Below are 16,854 nucleotides of genomic sequence, written 5' to 3' on the forward strand. Positions count from 1 at the left end.
AATCCATCTTGTCCATGCCGATCAAGTTTCCCAAATTAAACTTGTGCCACTTCCTTGTGTTAGGCCCAGATCTCTGTAAACTTCTCCTATTCATGTGCCTGTCCAACTGTGTCTTAAATGTTGTAACTGTACCTGTACCTAGCACTTCCTCTGCCAGTTCATTGCACGTACGAACCACACTGTGACAGAAAAGGTTGCCCCTCAGGTCCTTTTTAAAAATTGCTCTACTCTCAGGTTAAAAATAGTTTTGAACTTCCCCATTCTAGGGAAAAGATCTTTGTTATTCATCTGGTCTATGCCCCTCATAATTTTACAAACCTCTAAAGGTCACCCCTCAACCTATGTTCCAGTGAAATAAGTCCCAGCTTATCCAGCCTCTCCTTATAACTCAATCCCTCCAGTCATGGCAACATCCAAGGTAAATCTTGTGTGAACCCTCTGCAATTTAGTAATATCCGTCCTACATCAGGGCAACCATAACTGCACACAGTACTCCAAAAGGTGGGCTTACCAATGTCCTGTACAACCTCAATATAACGCTCCGACTCCTATACTTAATGGTCCAAGCAATGAAGGCAAGCATGCTAAATGATCCTTAACCACCCTGTCTACCTGCAACGCAACTTGTAAAGAACTGTGTACCTAAATCCCCAGCGGTCTCCAGTTGACAACACTACTACTCAGGGCCCGACCATTAATTGTAAAAGTCCTGCCCTTGTTTGTTGTAGCAAAATACAATAGCTTGCATTTATCCAAATTAAATTCCATCAGCCATTCCCCTCAGCCCATCGACTCAATTGATCAAAATCCCTTTATAACTTTCGACAACCTTCTTCACTGTTGACTATACTGCCAATCAATCCTCATTACTAAAGTTTCTCTTTCCTGGAAGTGTTCTTGTAAATAATTTCTCCACTCTCCCAATGCATTCACATTTGGAGGTAGCAGAGAACAATGAAATAAAAAGCAAAAGGTGGTGGTGAAGTAGTCAAACTAAACTGCACTCAGACTCTGCACAGCTCACCCATTTGAAAGCTGAAATACAGTTTTGTCAGACAGTTTGATACTCTACCATTCTAGTTCAATAAGCAGAAACACTAAACAGGCTGGGGGAGGGTGGTGGGGGCTCTTCTCTACAGTGGGAGGATCTGACACAGGTTTTAAAAATTATCAAGAGTTTAACAGAATTCATGGACAGACAACAGTTCCACTTCTTGGGGAGACCAGAACTAGAGACCATCAATAAATAGTCATCACTATTCAATCCAATAGGGAAAGCAGGAGAAAACTCTTTATTCAGAGTGTGTTGAGGAAGGGGTGGCTGAGGCAAATAGCATTTGCTGGATAAGCATGAGGGAAGAAAGGAATGGGAGGATGTGCCAATACAGTGAGATTAAAAAGGGTGGGATGGAAGCTAACATGAAGTACAAATACCAGCATGAACCATTTTCAGTGTTGTACATTCTTTGTGGCAATAGAAATTTCAACAATCAGATAAGGAAATAATTTCATCCTTTAAAGTGAATTCACCAGCTGGATTTATTGACTAGAGCAAGGTAATGGTCTATCAGAAACAAAAAAAAATCAGAAACAAAAAAAATTAAATGTTTCTTGTCTTCTATCCTTATTGGGTGTGCAAGCATTTAAACTGGTTATTACATGAAGACTTTCTTCTAACGGCCTATATTTTAAGCACAGCAATGAAACAAACACTAAGCGACCGGAAATAATTCTTTCTTACCTACATTACCAAAAATGCTACACTTGCAAGGCAGCAAGATAGTAAACAATGCTAATCAAAAATATATTTGAGGAAATGTTATTTCCATGACCACAAATCAGTAACCAACAAAGTAGGAACCAAATATTTCAAAACAACAAAAATCAGTTTTTGGGACATTTCCTGTAGCGTGAAGCTAAACAATTGTTTAGCTAATAAATGGAAAGGAATTTTTGTTATTAGTCTAAAAAGAATTGAGGGGGGAAATATGTTTGCTGTATGATACTTTTGAGAGTTGGAAAATGTCCCAGAAGTCACCAAATGGAATTCCTAGAGCAATAAAAATAGTTAGTTGTTGCCTGCCATATTTATTGATAATTAAAAAAGGTCACTAAATGACAAAGGAGAAAAGATACTGGATATGCCTTTAGGACTGTTTCCCCAGATCAGTACATTTTTAATTCAGAATTAGAATTTCATTTGGAGGTCCAGATCTGCATGAAGTGAGGAAGTAGGCATGGCAAGAGGAAGAACACGATAACCGTAATCTTCAGAACTAACGAAAGAACTGAAAGGGAAGAGGTTTCAAATATAGACAATCGCAAAACAAATGGTTTAAAAAAAAAGGAGATGCAGTTGCACTTTATCCACAGTTAGAATACTTTAAAGAAGAATGCCAATAATATTTTTTTTAAAAAAAAGGTGAAACCAAAGATTACAGCGCCAGAGACCCGGGTTCAATTCCCACCTCAGGCAACTGTCTGTGTGGAGTTTGCACATTCTCCCAGTGTCTGCGCAGGTTTCCTCCGGGTGCTCCGGTTTCCTCCCAGTCCAAAGATGTGCAGGTTAGGTGAATTGGCCATGCTAAACTGCCCGCAGCATTCAGTGAAGGGGTAAATGTAGGGGATTGGGTCGCTCTTCAGAGGGTCGGTGTGGACCTGTTGGTCCGAAGGGCCAATTTCCACACTGTAAGTAATCTAATCTAATAATTAAAATCTACACCAGCACTTACACCCATTTGGCACATTTGTTATGAAGGTGTAGAGTTGTACTGTACCTTTAAAAGGGAGAGAGGAAGCTAACAAGGACTGACTGAAAGCAGTGTCCTGAACAGGGTAAAAATGTAACACTTGGTCAAAACAAATAACAAACAAATTCAAGTTCAGCCAGTTTAAATTGTGCCCCAGATACTAAAATCCAATTGGATTTGAATTTTACTATTTGGGATGATATCAAAGCAATGAAATGATCTGATGTGTTGGGGTATAAAACCAGACATTTTGAACAGTTAGGAGGAGAACTGCCGAGAAAACCAACAAGTATCGATGCTAGCCAAATAGCTGCCTGAAAGGTACCTGTTCATATGAAAGACCTGGGGAAGCAGAATACTGAAGAAAAGACAACAGAGAAAAATCTGCAGAGGAAGATACAAAGAGAAGATTCGACAGCTAGCTGGTTTTGAAGCAGGAGTTTTTTTTGTAGCTCTTAAATCGGGTTTTTTTTAAAAAAAAAGACCAGTATTGTAGAGTGTGAGGTAAAAGATAGGTTTAAGAGAAAGGAGTTGTAAATAATTGTTTAGTGTTTTGGACTTAAGAATAAAATTGTTAATTTTTACTTTAGTGACCTCTGGGATAGTTGAAATTTAACAGATTACAGCGAGAGGTGAGTTTCTCGGTCTGTCAGGTTTAAATTAGCAGAGGGATGTACCCAGTGTTATTTACATTAAAAGTAACAGTTTTAACATAAAATATTCTGATGTTTTTCAGAGGAGTGGTACCAAACAAAATCAGACAAAACCACTGCGATATTGGAACAGATGCTTCAACGTTCATTGGTGTTTGAAGTTTTTGTGTCTGTCTGTTAACTCATCTCTGTCCTGTGTGTTACTTGTCAAGCCAGAAACTAACTAAATTAAAACAGGCAGCTAGAAACAAGAACAGACTTTTAAAAGCACTGTTTGGTCTGATCTCTGCACAACATGAGCCAGTGACCAGTACAAGGTGAAAAAGAAACATCCTTAGTATGTGAGGGTACTGCCAGGGCTAGAGGTACAGAGGAGTTTTTTTTTGTACACAGTTTGGTGATGCAAGAGGATACCAAAATTATAACAGGCTTTCATAAATGAGTAAACTCATTCCACTAATTAACAGCTTGCATTTAGAAGACATCAATTGATTAGGGCGAAGAAACAAGAAGAGAGCGGTTGTAGGAATGTGTATTCTCTACACAAAGAATGTTAAGGTGCATGGCAAGCGAGCAGAAACAAGTTCCACAAGAGCTTTTTGAAAAGCTGAACAGTCAAAAATGAAGGGCTTGGGACCAAATAACTCCTGTTTATGCAACTACAATCATGTTTTTTTTTGGGGGGGGGGGAAAAGAGGAGGGTTGGTTGGATTTTAAAAGTGCTACTTAAAACAAATATTTGATATTTAATATCATTCTTATACAAATCTGAAACAATAAATAGAGAACAAGTTTAATTTTTAATACAGTATTTAAAAGACATCCAAACAGTCCTTTCTTTAGATCTACAACATACTGCATTTATACATGCATAGATTTAATCTTTTATTTTTGTGCTTTCTAAAAAAAACTGGACTGAAATGAGAAAGTTGTTTGACAAACTAGTGTTTGAAAGCAGGTCAGCAGATACCCTGGCAGGCATTTGAAGCTGGAACTGAAATTCGGATTGCAGATGATCGAGCCAAGGATGTGTACTGATGCAACTCTTATTGGTCACCAGAAGCTGATTGGCCAGTGGATAAATGACTGTTACCAATGGCAGAGACCTTGCCAATAACTGTGCTTGCGTCGCAGGAGGCTGCGCAGCTTGGAGCTCGAGGCAGAGCATGAGCGCATGTGACAGCGAGAGACAGCGTGCGAGTGAGTGAGTGAATGAGAAGACAGATAGAGCGCGATCATATGAGAGAGAGAGAGAGAGAGAGAGAGAGAGACACAGTGAAAGCATGTGTGAGAGCATGCGACAGTGAGAGACAAGCACGAGAGAGTGAGACAGACAAAGTAGTATGCAGATATTCTCCCAGCCCTGCAAACAAAACCTCAATTCAAACCTGAAGAAAACCCTGTTACCTTTCCTGGTATCAACTGCTGTGCACTGACTTTTGAATTGATAAATCAGAGGCAGAGATATTTTCTAAGTGAATCAGTCAGCAGTTCTTACAAACAAGTGAAAGCTTCCAGAGAAAGATACACCTGAACAATGAAGGGGTCTGGCTAGCTGAGGGTGGATCATTTCAACACTGGAACCAGGAAGCAAAAACCAAATTGAACCAACTTCCTGGCTTCTCTACTCCAGAAAAAATATTATCCTTACTTGTTTATTTGTATAAGGAGGGAGCTTATAAAAGGAGATTAGAGATTTACTTAATGTTATATGACAGTGATTTATACCCCTGTACACTAGTTACTTGTAATAGCCAGAAACCCAGTCAGTGCTTCCTATCAAACTTGGGTTGAAAAAAAAAATCAGGGAAATTTGAGTAGTGTATACTTTAAAAACAACTTTTTATATTTGGTGCAACTCCAGAATTGAAAAGGCTCAATTAACAGTGTGCAACATAAGGTACCTTCACCATCAAAATGTTTAAGGCACTTCACAAGAGCAATGTACAAAATAAAACAAAGAAATTCTGGCACTGAGCCATAAGAAGAATGGGACAGACAGTCAAAGAGGTAGAACTACAGGAGCATCTAGAGACGCCAAGGGAACTCCAAAACTCCGGGCTGCCAACTATTAAAAAAATTAGTAATACACAGAAAATTCTGATCTGAAAGATCAGACAGATCAGGGGATTGTAGGAAACATGAAGAGAAGAAAGAAGGGATCTGAACACGAGGAAGACAACCTTAAAACATTGCTGCATTCCTGAAGCAGGAGGAGTCCATGTAAGCCAGTGAGCACAGGATGGTGCCGAGTGAATGAGGCATTTTTAGAAAAAACAGTCTCACCTTCAGGATCAGAATCACTATCATCCATGGGCGGGATGCTGATCAATGTTTGTTTACTGTCTCTTTGGACAACAAGCTGTAGCTTCCCTCGTGATCTTTCAATCAATTTCCGGGCATCTGCCAGGGACATGTTTTCAGTCACTGTCCCATTGATCTGTAAGAAACAAAAATAAAACAAAGCTGATCACTATAACTTCCCCAATTTGTTATACAGATGTTGGATATTGATGGAATAACATATGTTAGATAAGTTTTAAGAAATTATTGAATTATTGCACATTAATTATCCATTTAACTCATAGTAGAATGTTACTAGATAAATGCCTAATTAATGATATAATGATTTTTACCACAGCACAAATCAATTTCTCCAGACTAGAAAGGCAAACATTTTGAATTGTTCAATCACAATAGTACATGCAGTAAATCTTGAGATTTATTAAAATGTTTTAAATTTCGATAAAGTTTTTCTTTTAGGGGTATGTTTTGTGGCAAAGATAATTTAACTGCAGACTGGAGTGAGTGGGAGACCTATCTGCCTCTTTTTGGAAAGCCCCACCAAACAAAATGGCTCTCAGATTGTTAAGGGATCCAGCCATGGGACCAAGATCCCAGAGGATTGAAGGTCCACCCATCAACAGCAGCCAACCAGACACCAGCAGCTTTGCTGGATGAAAGTGACACTAGGTAAGCAGTGACTGCTGCTGGTTCATACAGTTAGTCAATGTCCACTATCATTGCTGGATGCCAGGTCACAGGGAGAAATGAAGGCAGTAGGAAAGGGCTGAAGTATTGATAGGAAACATTGGGTTATTCTCAGCAGCTGACCCTTGTCCCATCTTCCTGCTGCCCGTGTCTGGGGCAGTATGGTGGCTCAATGGTTAGCACTGCTGTCCCACAGCACCAGGTTAGATTCCAGCCTCAGGAAACTGTGTGTGGAGTTTGCACATTCTCCCAGTGTCTGCGCAAGTTTCCTCCGGTTTCCTCCCACAATCCAAAGATGTGCAAGTTAGATGAATTAGCCATGCTAAGTTGCCCATAGTGTTCAGGGCAGTGTAAGTTAGGTGTGCTAGTCAGGGGTAAGTATAAAGGATAGGGAATGGGTCTCGGTGGGTTACTCTGAGAGTCCATGTGAGCTCTTTTGGCTGAAGGGCCTGTTTCCACACTGTAGTAATTCTAATTCTAATTAGAATTCTGCCCAGAATGCCTATGAATGAACAACCTGCCCGAAGCCCTACAAGCAACCCTGCACGGATTTGTTCATCATAATACCAGTGATAATGGGGTGAGCTCCATTACATGAATACCAACTGCCTGGCATTCACGTTGCAAACTTGAAATCCCACCTCTCTGCACTCCTGCCAAACATATATGGGATGTAGGGGGCATTAGGTTCCACCTTTTGTTCTTTTATTCTCTCACTATCCAATCTTGCTTCGTCTTTTTATTCCCGATTCCTCTCTATCCACCTGATTTTCATCTCAATCCCTAAATCTCATTGGTTAAGGAGATAGACTGATGACCCAGTCATTCACCAAGGTCCTCTAAGTTCTTGCCACACATGATCAGCTCTCACTCCCAGCTGTTACACTGCAAAACATTGTGTGTTGAAATAAACTGACAAGACACATTGAGATATTTCCCAGTACAGCATGATCTGACCCTTCAGTTTTACAAGCCATGCCAATAAGACAGACACTGCTGCATATGGAAATTTATTATGGGAATAAACAACATGAATAAATTATATTAAGAACATAAGACACAGAAGTAAGGCCATTCAGCCCATTGTGTCCACAGCGCCATTCAATGAGATCATAGCTGATCAGATAATCCTTTCCAGCCTTATCCCCATAATCCTCAATTCCCTTTTGGATTAAAACATCTCTCAATTTTGAATACACTCAAGAACCCAACCTTGACAGATGAAGAGTTCCACAGATTCACTACTCTTGAAAAGAGATTCTTCACTCCTCTTAAAACTGGTAATCCCCTTAACATTGAATTGGCAGGACAGAAGGAACTCATTTTTCTGCTAATGTTGTGAACATCAAATGTCACGTGCAATGGAAAATGTGAATATAATTAGATGCTACTAAGTATCGCAAGACATGAATACTAGAACAAGTGAGGGGAGAGCGAAACAGACATCAAGAATTAAAATAAAAAATTGTTTGAATGGACTTGAAAACACTATGCGAATTCCTATTGTACTAATTCCAAGAGCACTCTCGAAAATCACTAAATACCAAAAAAGGCAACAACCACAATTTTAAAGATTACTTTTCAATGTTAAAAGGACGATATACTTTCAGTTCTCTTCACTCCGGAAGAGCAGGATAATTGGGACTGTCTTCTTTCGAAAGTGAACTCTAATGTGTGACGTCACGGGAGTTTTCGAATTGTGACAGGGGAAACAAATGGAAGATGTTGTGTTTTATTTTGCGGAGAAGGGAGGAGGGGCAATAATTATACAAGATAGTTACTGATAAATCCAATAGGTCATACAAGAGAAAACAAAAACTGTCACCTAAGGAGTGGTGAGAGTTTCCCCACAAGGTGTAGTGAAGGCAACTGACTTTGTCTTCTCTAACTTCGCATTGATCACAAGTGGAGAGGAATGCTATTGGTTGGAGAAGAGGAGAGTGGGAGGAAAGGTTCCTGGGGAATAAAAACCTGGCATGGATCAGCTGGGGCAAATGGCCTGTATATATTGCAAAATTCAATAGAATTCAGAAGCAAAGCCCATTTTCCACAAAATTAAAAAAAGAATTTCCAAACTTAAAAACTTGCCTTGAGAACAATGTCACCTTCTTCTAAGTTTCCATCCTTTGCTGCCAAGCCACTTCCAGTCATCTCTTTAATGAAAATCTGGCTGCCCAATCGAAGGCCATATTCTATTGGATACAGTTGAGAAAGGTTTAAAATATACAGCAACATAATATAAAACAAAGACGGCAGATGCTGGAGATCTGAAGCAAAAATAGAAATTGCTGGCCAAACCCAGGTCTGGCAGCATCTGTTAGAATATATTGTAATTGAATGTTACATTGATGTTATGTTGTCCAAGTGCACTTTTTGTTCTAACCGCCAATAAAGCAGATAGACATCGAGAGAGCCACTTATGGAGAAAGTTTATTAGAAATCATTCTAAATCTCTCTCTCCCTACAATCAGTTTGTTCTGGATTGCTCCATCTCTCCAAAGGTTTCAAACTCAAAACCACTATTTTGCTTATTAAAATAAAACTGCATATTAACACTTTGATATGACACCTTCCCTTGCATTGTTTTGTTATTCACTCATGGGATGTAGAGATCACTAGCCGGCCAGCATTTATCATCCATCCCTAGTTGCCCTGGAAAAGGTGGTTGGGATCTGCCTTCTTGAACCGCTGCAGTCCACATGTTCTAGGTAGGCTCTCAATGCACTTAGGGAGGGAACTCCAGGATTTTTACCCAGTGACAACAGTGAAGGACAAAGGGTGCTTAACGGCCTGGTATGGAAACTACAGAAAGTTGAATGCACAGCCCAGACCATCAGAAAAGTCAACCTCACGTCCATGGAGTCCATTTACACTTCACGTTACCACAATAGGCCAAAGACCCCTCCCACCCCAGTAGTGCTCTCTGCCATCAGGCAGAAGCTTCAACACACATACCAAAGTTCAAGAACGGCTTCTTCCCTGTAGACATTCAGCTGCTGAATGGACTTTCTAAACTTCAAATAATGTTAATCGTGTTAATGTTGATCTTACTTTTTAATGTTGATCTTACTTTGTGCACCTGCTGTGCGGTTATAGCCTGACTATGCCTCAGTCTAAACACCCTATGATTAGTAAATCATTGTTTACTATGATCTGCCTGAAAAATGTGTTGCTAGAAAAGCATAGCAGGTCAGGCAGCATCCAAGGAACAGGAGAATCGATGTTTCGGGCATAAGCCCTTCTTCAGGAATGAGGAGGGTGTGCCAAGTACTACTCGCAAAACGAAGCTTTTCATTGTACTTTAGGCACATGTGTTAGGCCACTGTTGGAATATTGCGTGCAATTCTGGTCTCCTCCTTATCAGAAAGATGTTGTGAAACCTGAAAGGGTTCAGAAAAGATTTACAAGGATGTTGCCAGGGGTGGAGGATCTGAGCTACAGGGAGAGGCTGAACAGGCTGGGGCTGTTTTCCCTGGAGCGTCGGAGGCTGAGGGGTGACCTTATAGAGGTTTACAAAACTGAGGGGCATGGATAGGACAAATAGACAAAGTCTTTTCCCTGGGGTCGGGGAGTCCAGAATTAGAGGGCATAGGTTTAGGGTGAGAGGGCAAAGATATAAAAGAGACAGAAGGGGCAACTTTTTCACACAGAGGGTAGTATGTGTATGGAATGAGTTGCCAGAGGAAGTGGTGGAGGCTGGTACAATTGCAACATTGAAGAGGCATTTGGATGGGTATATGAGTAGAAGGGTTCGGAGGGATATAGGCCAGGTGGGACTAGATTGGGTTGCGATATGTGGTTGGCATAGACAGGTTGGACTGAAGGGAATGTTTCCATGCTATACATCTCTATGACTATGTAATTACAATGTATCACATCAAATATATTTCCAAGATAAGAGGGTGAGTGGCTTGCAGGGGAACCTGTAGGTGGTGATAATTGTCCTTGTTCTTCTAGATGGAAGTAGTTGTGGGTTGGAAAGGTGATGTCTAAAGTTCCTTGGTGAATTTCTACAGTATGTCTTGCAGACAGTACACACTCCTGTTAATCTGTATCAGTGGTGGAGGAATTGGATGTTTGAGGAAGTAGTGCCAATCAAGCAGTTGCATTGTTCTGGATATTATCAATTTGAGTGTTGTTGGAGCTGCACTCAGGCAAGTGGAGAGTATCGCATCACATTCCTGACTTAGGCTTTGTAGATAGTGGACAGCTTTTTGGGAGAAGTGGGTACTGCAGATGCTGGAGATTTGAGTCAAGATTAGAGTGGTGCTGGAAAAGCACAGCAGGTCAGGCAGCATCTGAGGAGCAGGAAAATCAATGTTTCAGGCAAAAGCCCTTCATCCAACAGCACTCTAATCTTGACAGCTTTTGGGGAGTCAGGTGGCGAGCCTCTGACCTGCTCTTGACCATCCATATAAATACACAGTGTTTATCAGTTGAGTTTCTGGTCAATGGTAGCTCCCAGGACATTGATAGTGGGGGTTTCACTGATTGAAACACCACTGAATGTCAAAAGGGCAAAAATATGGTTAAGACTAAAATTGGGCCCTTGAAGACAGAAACAGGGGAATATATTATGGGAACAAAGAAATGGCAGAAGAATTGAATGGGTACTTCAGATCTGTGTTCACTGGGGAAGACACAAGCAATCTCCCGGAGGTAACAGTGGCTGAAGGACCTGAACTTAAGGGAATTTATATTTGCCAGGAATTGGTGTTGGAGAGACTGTTAGGTCTGAAGGTTGATAACTCCCTGGGGCCTGATGGTCTACATCCCAGAGTACTGAAGAAGGTGGCTCGAGAAATCATGGATGCGTTGTGATTATTTTCGATAGATTCAGGATCAGTTCCTGCGGATTGGAGGGTGGCTAATGTTGTACCACTTTTTAAGAAAAGGTGGAGAGAGAAAGCAGGAAATTATAGACCAGTTAGTCTGACCTCAGTGGTGGGAAAGATACTGGAGTCTATTATAAAGGATGAAATTACAACACATCTGGATAGTAGTAACAGGATAGGTCAGAGTTGACATGGATTTATGAAGGGGAAATCATGCTTGACTAATCTTCTGGAATTTTTTGAGGATGTAACTCTGAAGATGGACGAGGGAGATCCAGTAGATGTAGTGTACCTGCACTTTCAGAAAGCTTTTGATAAAGTCCCATATAGGAGGTTAGTGAGCAAAATTAGGGCACATGGTATTGGGGGCAAAGTACTAACTTGGATTGAAAGGTGGTTGGCTGACAGGAAACAAAGGGTAGTGGTAAACGGCTCCATTTCGGAATGGCAGGCAGTGACTAGTGGGGTACCGCAGGGATCAGTGCTGGGACTGCAGCTTTTTACAACATATGTTAATGATATAGAAGATGGTATTAGTAATAACATTAGCAAATTTGCTGATGATACTAAGCTGGGTGGCAGGGTGAAATGTGAGGAGGATGTTAGGAGATTACAGGGTGACCTGGACAAGTTAGATGAGTGGTCAGATGCATGGCAGACGCAGTTTAACATGGATAAATGTATGGTTATCCACTTTGGTGGCAAGAACAGGAAGGCAGATTACTACCTCAATGGAATCAATTAGGTAAAGGGGCAGTACAAAGAGATCTGGGTGTTCTTGTACACCAGTCAATGAAGGTAGGCATGCAGGTACAGCAGATAGTGAAGAAGGCTAATAGCATGCTGGCCTTCATAACAAGAGAAATTGAGTATAGAAGCAAAGAGGTTCTTCTGCAGCTAAACAGGGCCCTAGTGAGACCACACCTGGAGTACTGTGTGTAGTTCTGGCCTCCAAATGTGGAAAGACATTCTGGCTATTGAGGAAGTGCAGCATAGGTTCATGAGGTCAATTCCTGGAATGGCAGGACTACCTTACGCTGAAAGACTGGTGCGACTGGGCTTGTATACCCTTGAGTTTAGAAGGCTGAGCGGGGATCTGATTGAGACATAAGATTATTAAAGGATTGGACACTCTGGAGGCAGGAAACATGTTTCCGCTGATGGGTGAGTGCCGAACCAGAGGACACAGCTTAAAAATACAGGGTAGGCTATTTAGGACAGAGATGAGGAGAAACTTCTGCACCCAGAGAGTGGTGGTGTGTGGAATGCTCTGGATTCATTTGAGAAAGAGTTGGATAGAGCTCTCAAGGATAGTGGAATCAAGAGTTATGGAGATAAGGCAGGAACAGGATACTGATTAAGGATGATCAGCCATGATCATATTGAATGGTGGTGCAGGCTCGAAGGGCAGAATAGCCTACTCCTGCACCTATTGTCTACTGTCTATTAGATTCCCTTATTGCAGATGGCCATTATCTGGCATTTGCATGGTGCAAATGTTGCTTGCCACGTGTCAGCCCAACCCTAGACATCGTCCAGAAACAGTTGTATTTGAATATGGACTGCTTCAGTATTGGAGAAGTCATGAATGAACGCAAGGGGATGTTCACAGATGACTGCACAGTTCTAACCTTCTGATGAAGGGAAAGTTATTGATGAAGCAACTGAAGGTGGTTGGGTCTAGGACATGACCCGGAAGGTCTCCTGCAGAGAAGCCCTGGACCGGAGATGACTGATGTCCACCAACCACAACCTTGCTTTTTGCCAGATCTCACTCCAACCAGAGAGTTTGCCCCCAGTTCCCATAGATGTCAGTTTTGCTAGAGTTGCTTATGCCACATATTGTTGAATGCGGCTTTGATCAAGGGCTGTCATTCTCACCTCACCTCTGAAATTCAGTCAATAAAGAACTGCATTATTTTCTTCCAATATTAAGGCAACTAAGATCACAAAATGACAAACTGAAGAATGAAACATTTTGAAATAACAAAGTATCATCACCCAGATTACATAAGAGCCCACTCTCACCTTCTACACGAGAAGACACTTAAAGCATTTTCTTCCCTCACTCAGATTTAAAATTGCTCCGCTACAAAAAGCTGTGGCTTCAAAGCTCTGGAATTCATCCCGAAATTTTCCTTCTGCCTTTAAGACACTGCGTAATAATCCCTTTGGTCAAGATTCTTGCAACTATCCAAATATCCCCTTATGACTCTTTGGATTGATGGTAGCATCCTGTCAGTGGCAAGTACCACATGAATTGCTATTGATAAAAGCAGTGTGAAACAGCTAGTTTTACTTGTTGCTCAAACCTTCCAGAGAAGTCCTGCCTATCACACAAGTCATTGGCGTGTGATATGAATTTCAGAGGTAGTGAGAAGCTAGGTAGGTAGGCCATACTTCTACAAGACACATGGATCACATTCAAATAGTGCACCTCTTCAGCTGTTTGCAACAAGCAAGGTGCTAGTTAAACCCAAATGTCTGTGCTTTTAAAAACAAAACATGGTTCAACATTAGGCACGATTTAGATGATTAGGTTATTTAACAAATATCGTCCAGAGTATGCAGAGGTATGCCGACGACCAATTTTGGATTGCCAGCCTTGTAGTGTGGCACGTATATACTGAAAGTTAAGTATTCAAATACCAGGGCCCCCTTTGTTTTTGCAGAAAGAACCCGCACAAGTTGTCTGTATGACTCAAGAATGAAGACTGTGATTGTTGTTCTCTGGTTCATTTCTCAAAGCAATGCCTTGACTCTGAATTGATGTTCCATTTAACCAAAGCTTGGCAATTAACTGTCAGTCATGCTTGTTACGTTCAATGTGGCAACACCTACAGAGTCCACTTCCAAACCAATCAGCATTTCCTTTCAAAAAGGGAATAAATATTGTTTACCCTTTAATTTTGGTATTTCTTGCAAAGTGTCTTCAGTGCAAGACCAAAACAAAAATCTTTTTCAGCTATATTTAAATTCTGTACTACCAAGTGACTAAAACTTACTTCTCCCCATTATAAGTACTGTTGGTTAAAACAATTTAAAGAACTAAGCCTAAATAATACACATCAAATAGGAGCTTACAAATGATAACAGTTTGAAAATTTGCACAAAAAGGATAGGTTAAGCAAACCTCAGTTGGGAAAAGAGGTTAAATTTATACCAATTTGTCTTCCCTCTCTCTCTCCCCCTCTTCAGTGCATAATCGCTGAAGTCAGAATTTGCACTCCCTATTTTTAGCAATGGACGAGCTACTAGTGGAGCAGTTGAGCCATTTTTGCCTTGCACTGTTGAACAATCCATTGAAACATGGATGGATGTGTCACAGGAATGGAGGCTGCCAGTTCCCAGCTCTCTCTCGCTCTCACAGGGGGAAAATAGCAAAAAAAAAAGAATAGATTCAAAAATTGGCTGCAATGACAGGAACACATTCACTCCTACCTTCTCCACTGTACAAATCAGGTACGTCACCTTAAAATGATCAGACATCGATACTATTTGAAGGAGTCTGGTGTTCAGTCCAAATCAGAATCATACAGCACAGGAGGCAGCATTGGCACATTGAAATCATGCTCACTCCCCATGCTACTGCCCTTCCTCTTCAATAATCTATCCAGCACTCTTTTCAGAGGATCTCCTGAATGCTTTGCCACCCTTTTGGACAATGCACTTAAAATCATAATATACAACCTCAGCTCTCCTTTTGGCTCTTGTGCCTTTGAATGCCTCTTTTGTTATAGATTCCCTGTCAGTGGAAACTTATTTTCTCATTATTAATTTGTGAAGCATTTGAAAGTGTAAGCTCCAGATGGGCTGGTTGATTGGCTATGCTAAATTACTCAGTGTTCACTGGTGTGTAGGTTCGGTGCGTTAGCCATGGGAAATGTAGGGTTCCGACAGTGGTGGTGGGGGGTGGGGGGGGGGAGAAAAGAGTGTGGAGAACGGCCTGTTTCCATACTGTATGGATTCTAACTTCAGCCAATATAGGGATTGAACTCTTGCTGCTTCACAAATCAAGACTTTGCAGGATTTATATCGGTCAAAAAGCCTCCAGATTTTTAAATCAGTGTAATAAAATGATTAAGGGATTATGAAGATAACAACGGCCCAGATTTTGGTCCCCTACTGCCATTATACATCCAAAACCTTTCCAAATTTTCCAATATAAACATGATCAGATTGTACTCAAAAGGTAAAATGGAGTAAAGTGGCAATATATTACAAGATAAATATTGCCAGAGTTTTGGCTTAACGAGCGAAAGTCACAGGTTACCATCCCATCATGGCAATTAGCCAACTTAAGTCCTTTATCAATAAAAGCCATGTTATTATTAACAGCATACAAAGCTATTGAATTGTTGTAGAACCCAAACAGGTTTACTAATGTCCTCACAGGAAAGAAATCAACCATCTTTACTCAGTCTAGCCTGAATGTACTTTGACTCCCTATGAAAAAATTTAATAGCACTAAAAACTGCTACACTCTCGTGGCTCAAGAAGGAAGCTCACCACCTTCCAAGGACAAATAGGGATTGCTAGTTCCATGTGTCACCCATGAAGGAATTAAACACAAATACAATGCAAGTGTTATGTCGGAGACTGAACAGGCACAGCCCTAAATTGTCAGGCATCTCCTAGTGGCCTGGCACAAGAAAACTTGTACATTATCACAGATATATTTAGGGGTGGCCGTGGTATAGTAGTAATGTCTAATAGCTGGAGGATACTGATACAAATCCCACCTTCAGCTGGAAATTTAATTCAAGATTTTATTAATTGAATTTAAAACTGGTTTAATGGTATCCATTTCAGATCAGAAAATCCTGTTCAGTTTGCCAATATCTTTTCAGAAATAGACCTATAGTCCTTACCTAACCTGGCCAACACAATCCTCAACACCACCCTCTCAAGTGGCCTAGCTTTAGAATTTAAGACGACTAAAAACAAGACACATCACTGCTTTGGCCCTCAAACTCATTTCTTGGGGGCTGATGCCAAAAACTGGGACAATGCACATCTTTGGACCGTTGGAGGAAACCCTAGCACCCGGCAGAACCACACACAGACACAGGGATGATATGTAAACTCCAAACAGCTGGCCAAGGGTGGAACTAAATCCAAGTCCCTGGTGCTGTGAGGCAGCAGTGTTAGTAACTCAGTCATTGTCTACATGGTGGGATTTGATGAGTACGACCATCAGTAAAGCAGACCCAGCAAAGGTAACAGCACAATGGCGTATACACACACACACACACACGATCCCCATGAAGTCTCAGGTAAAAACTGAGAAGGAAACTGCCTGCTGCTACGATTTCTCAGGGTGTTGCCTGGGCTGGAGGGCTTGAGCTATTGGGGGTGACTGAATAGGCTAGGGCTTTTTTTTTAAAAAAGACCCCCGTGGAGCGTCAGAGGCGGAGGGGTGACCTAATAGAAGTTTATAAAAATCATGAGGGGCATGGATAAGGCAAATCGCAGTGGTCTCTATCCCCCACTAAGAGAGGGGAGTCCAAAGCTAGAGGGCTATAGATTTAAGGTGAGAGGGGAAGATTTTAAAAAAGGGATCTGAGAAGCAAATTTTCATGCAGAGGTTGGAGCGTGTCTGGAACGAACTGCCAGAGGACGTGC

General features: G+C 41.2%; 1 protein-coding gene across 6 annotated transcripts in view; it reads right to left on the reverse strand.

The window, feature by feature from the left end:
• The window catches only part of tjp2a (tight junction protein 2a (zona occludens 2)), a 133,961-nt gene that overhangs the window by 37,432 nt on the left and 79,675 nt on the right, over positions 1 to 16,854 (reverse strand). For all 6 annotated transcript variants that reach the window (XM_072588451.1, XM_072588441.1, XM_072588461.1 and 3 more), the window contains 2 exons: positions 8,483 to 8,586; positions 5,690 to 5,843 (listed from right to left, as the gene is read on the reverse strand). In XM_072588451.1, coding sequence (XP_072444552.1) covers positions 5,690 to 5,843; positions 8,483 to 8,586 — 258 coding nt within the window. The remainder of the gene's footprint in view (positions 1 to 5,689; positions 5,844 to 8,482; positions 8,587 to 16,854) is intronic.

Source organism: Chiloscyllium punctatum, chromosome 2 (assembly GCF_047496795.1).
Source record: "Chiloscyllium punctatum isolate Juve2018m chromosome 2, sChiPun1.3, whole genome shotgun sequence".
In the NCBI taxonomy this organism is placed as follows: Eukaryota; Metazoa; Chordata; class Chondrichthyes; order Orectolobiformes; family Hemiscylliidae; genus Chiloscyllium; species Chiloscyllium punctatum.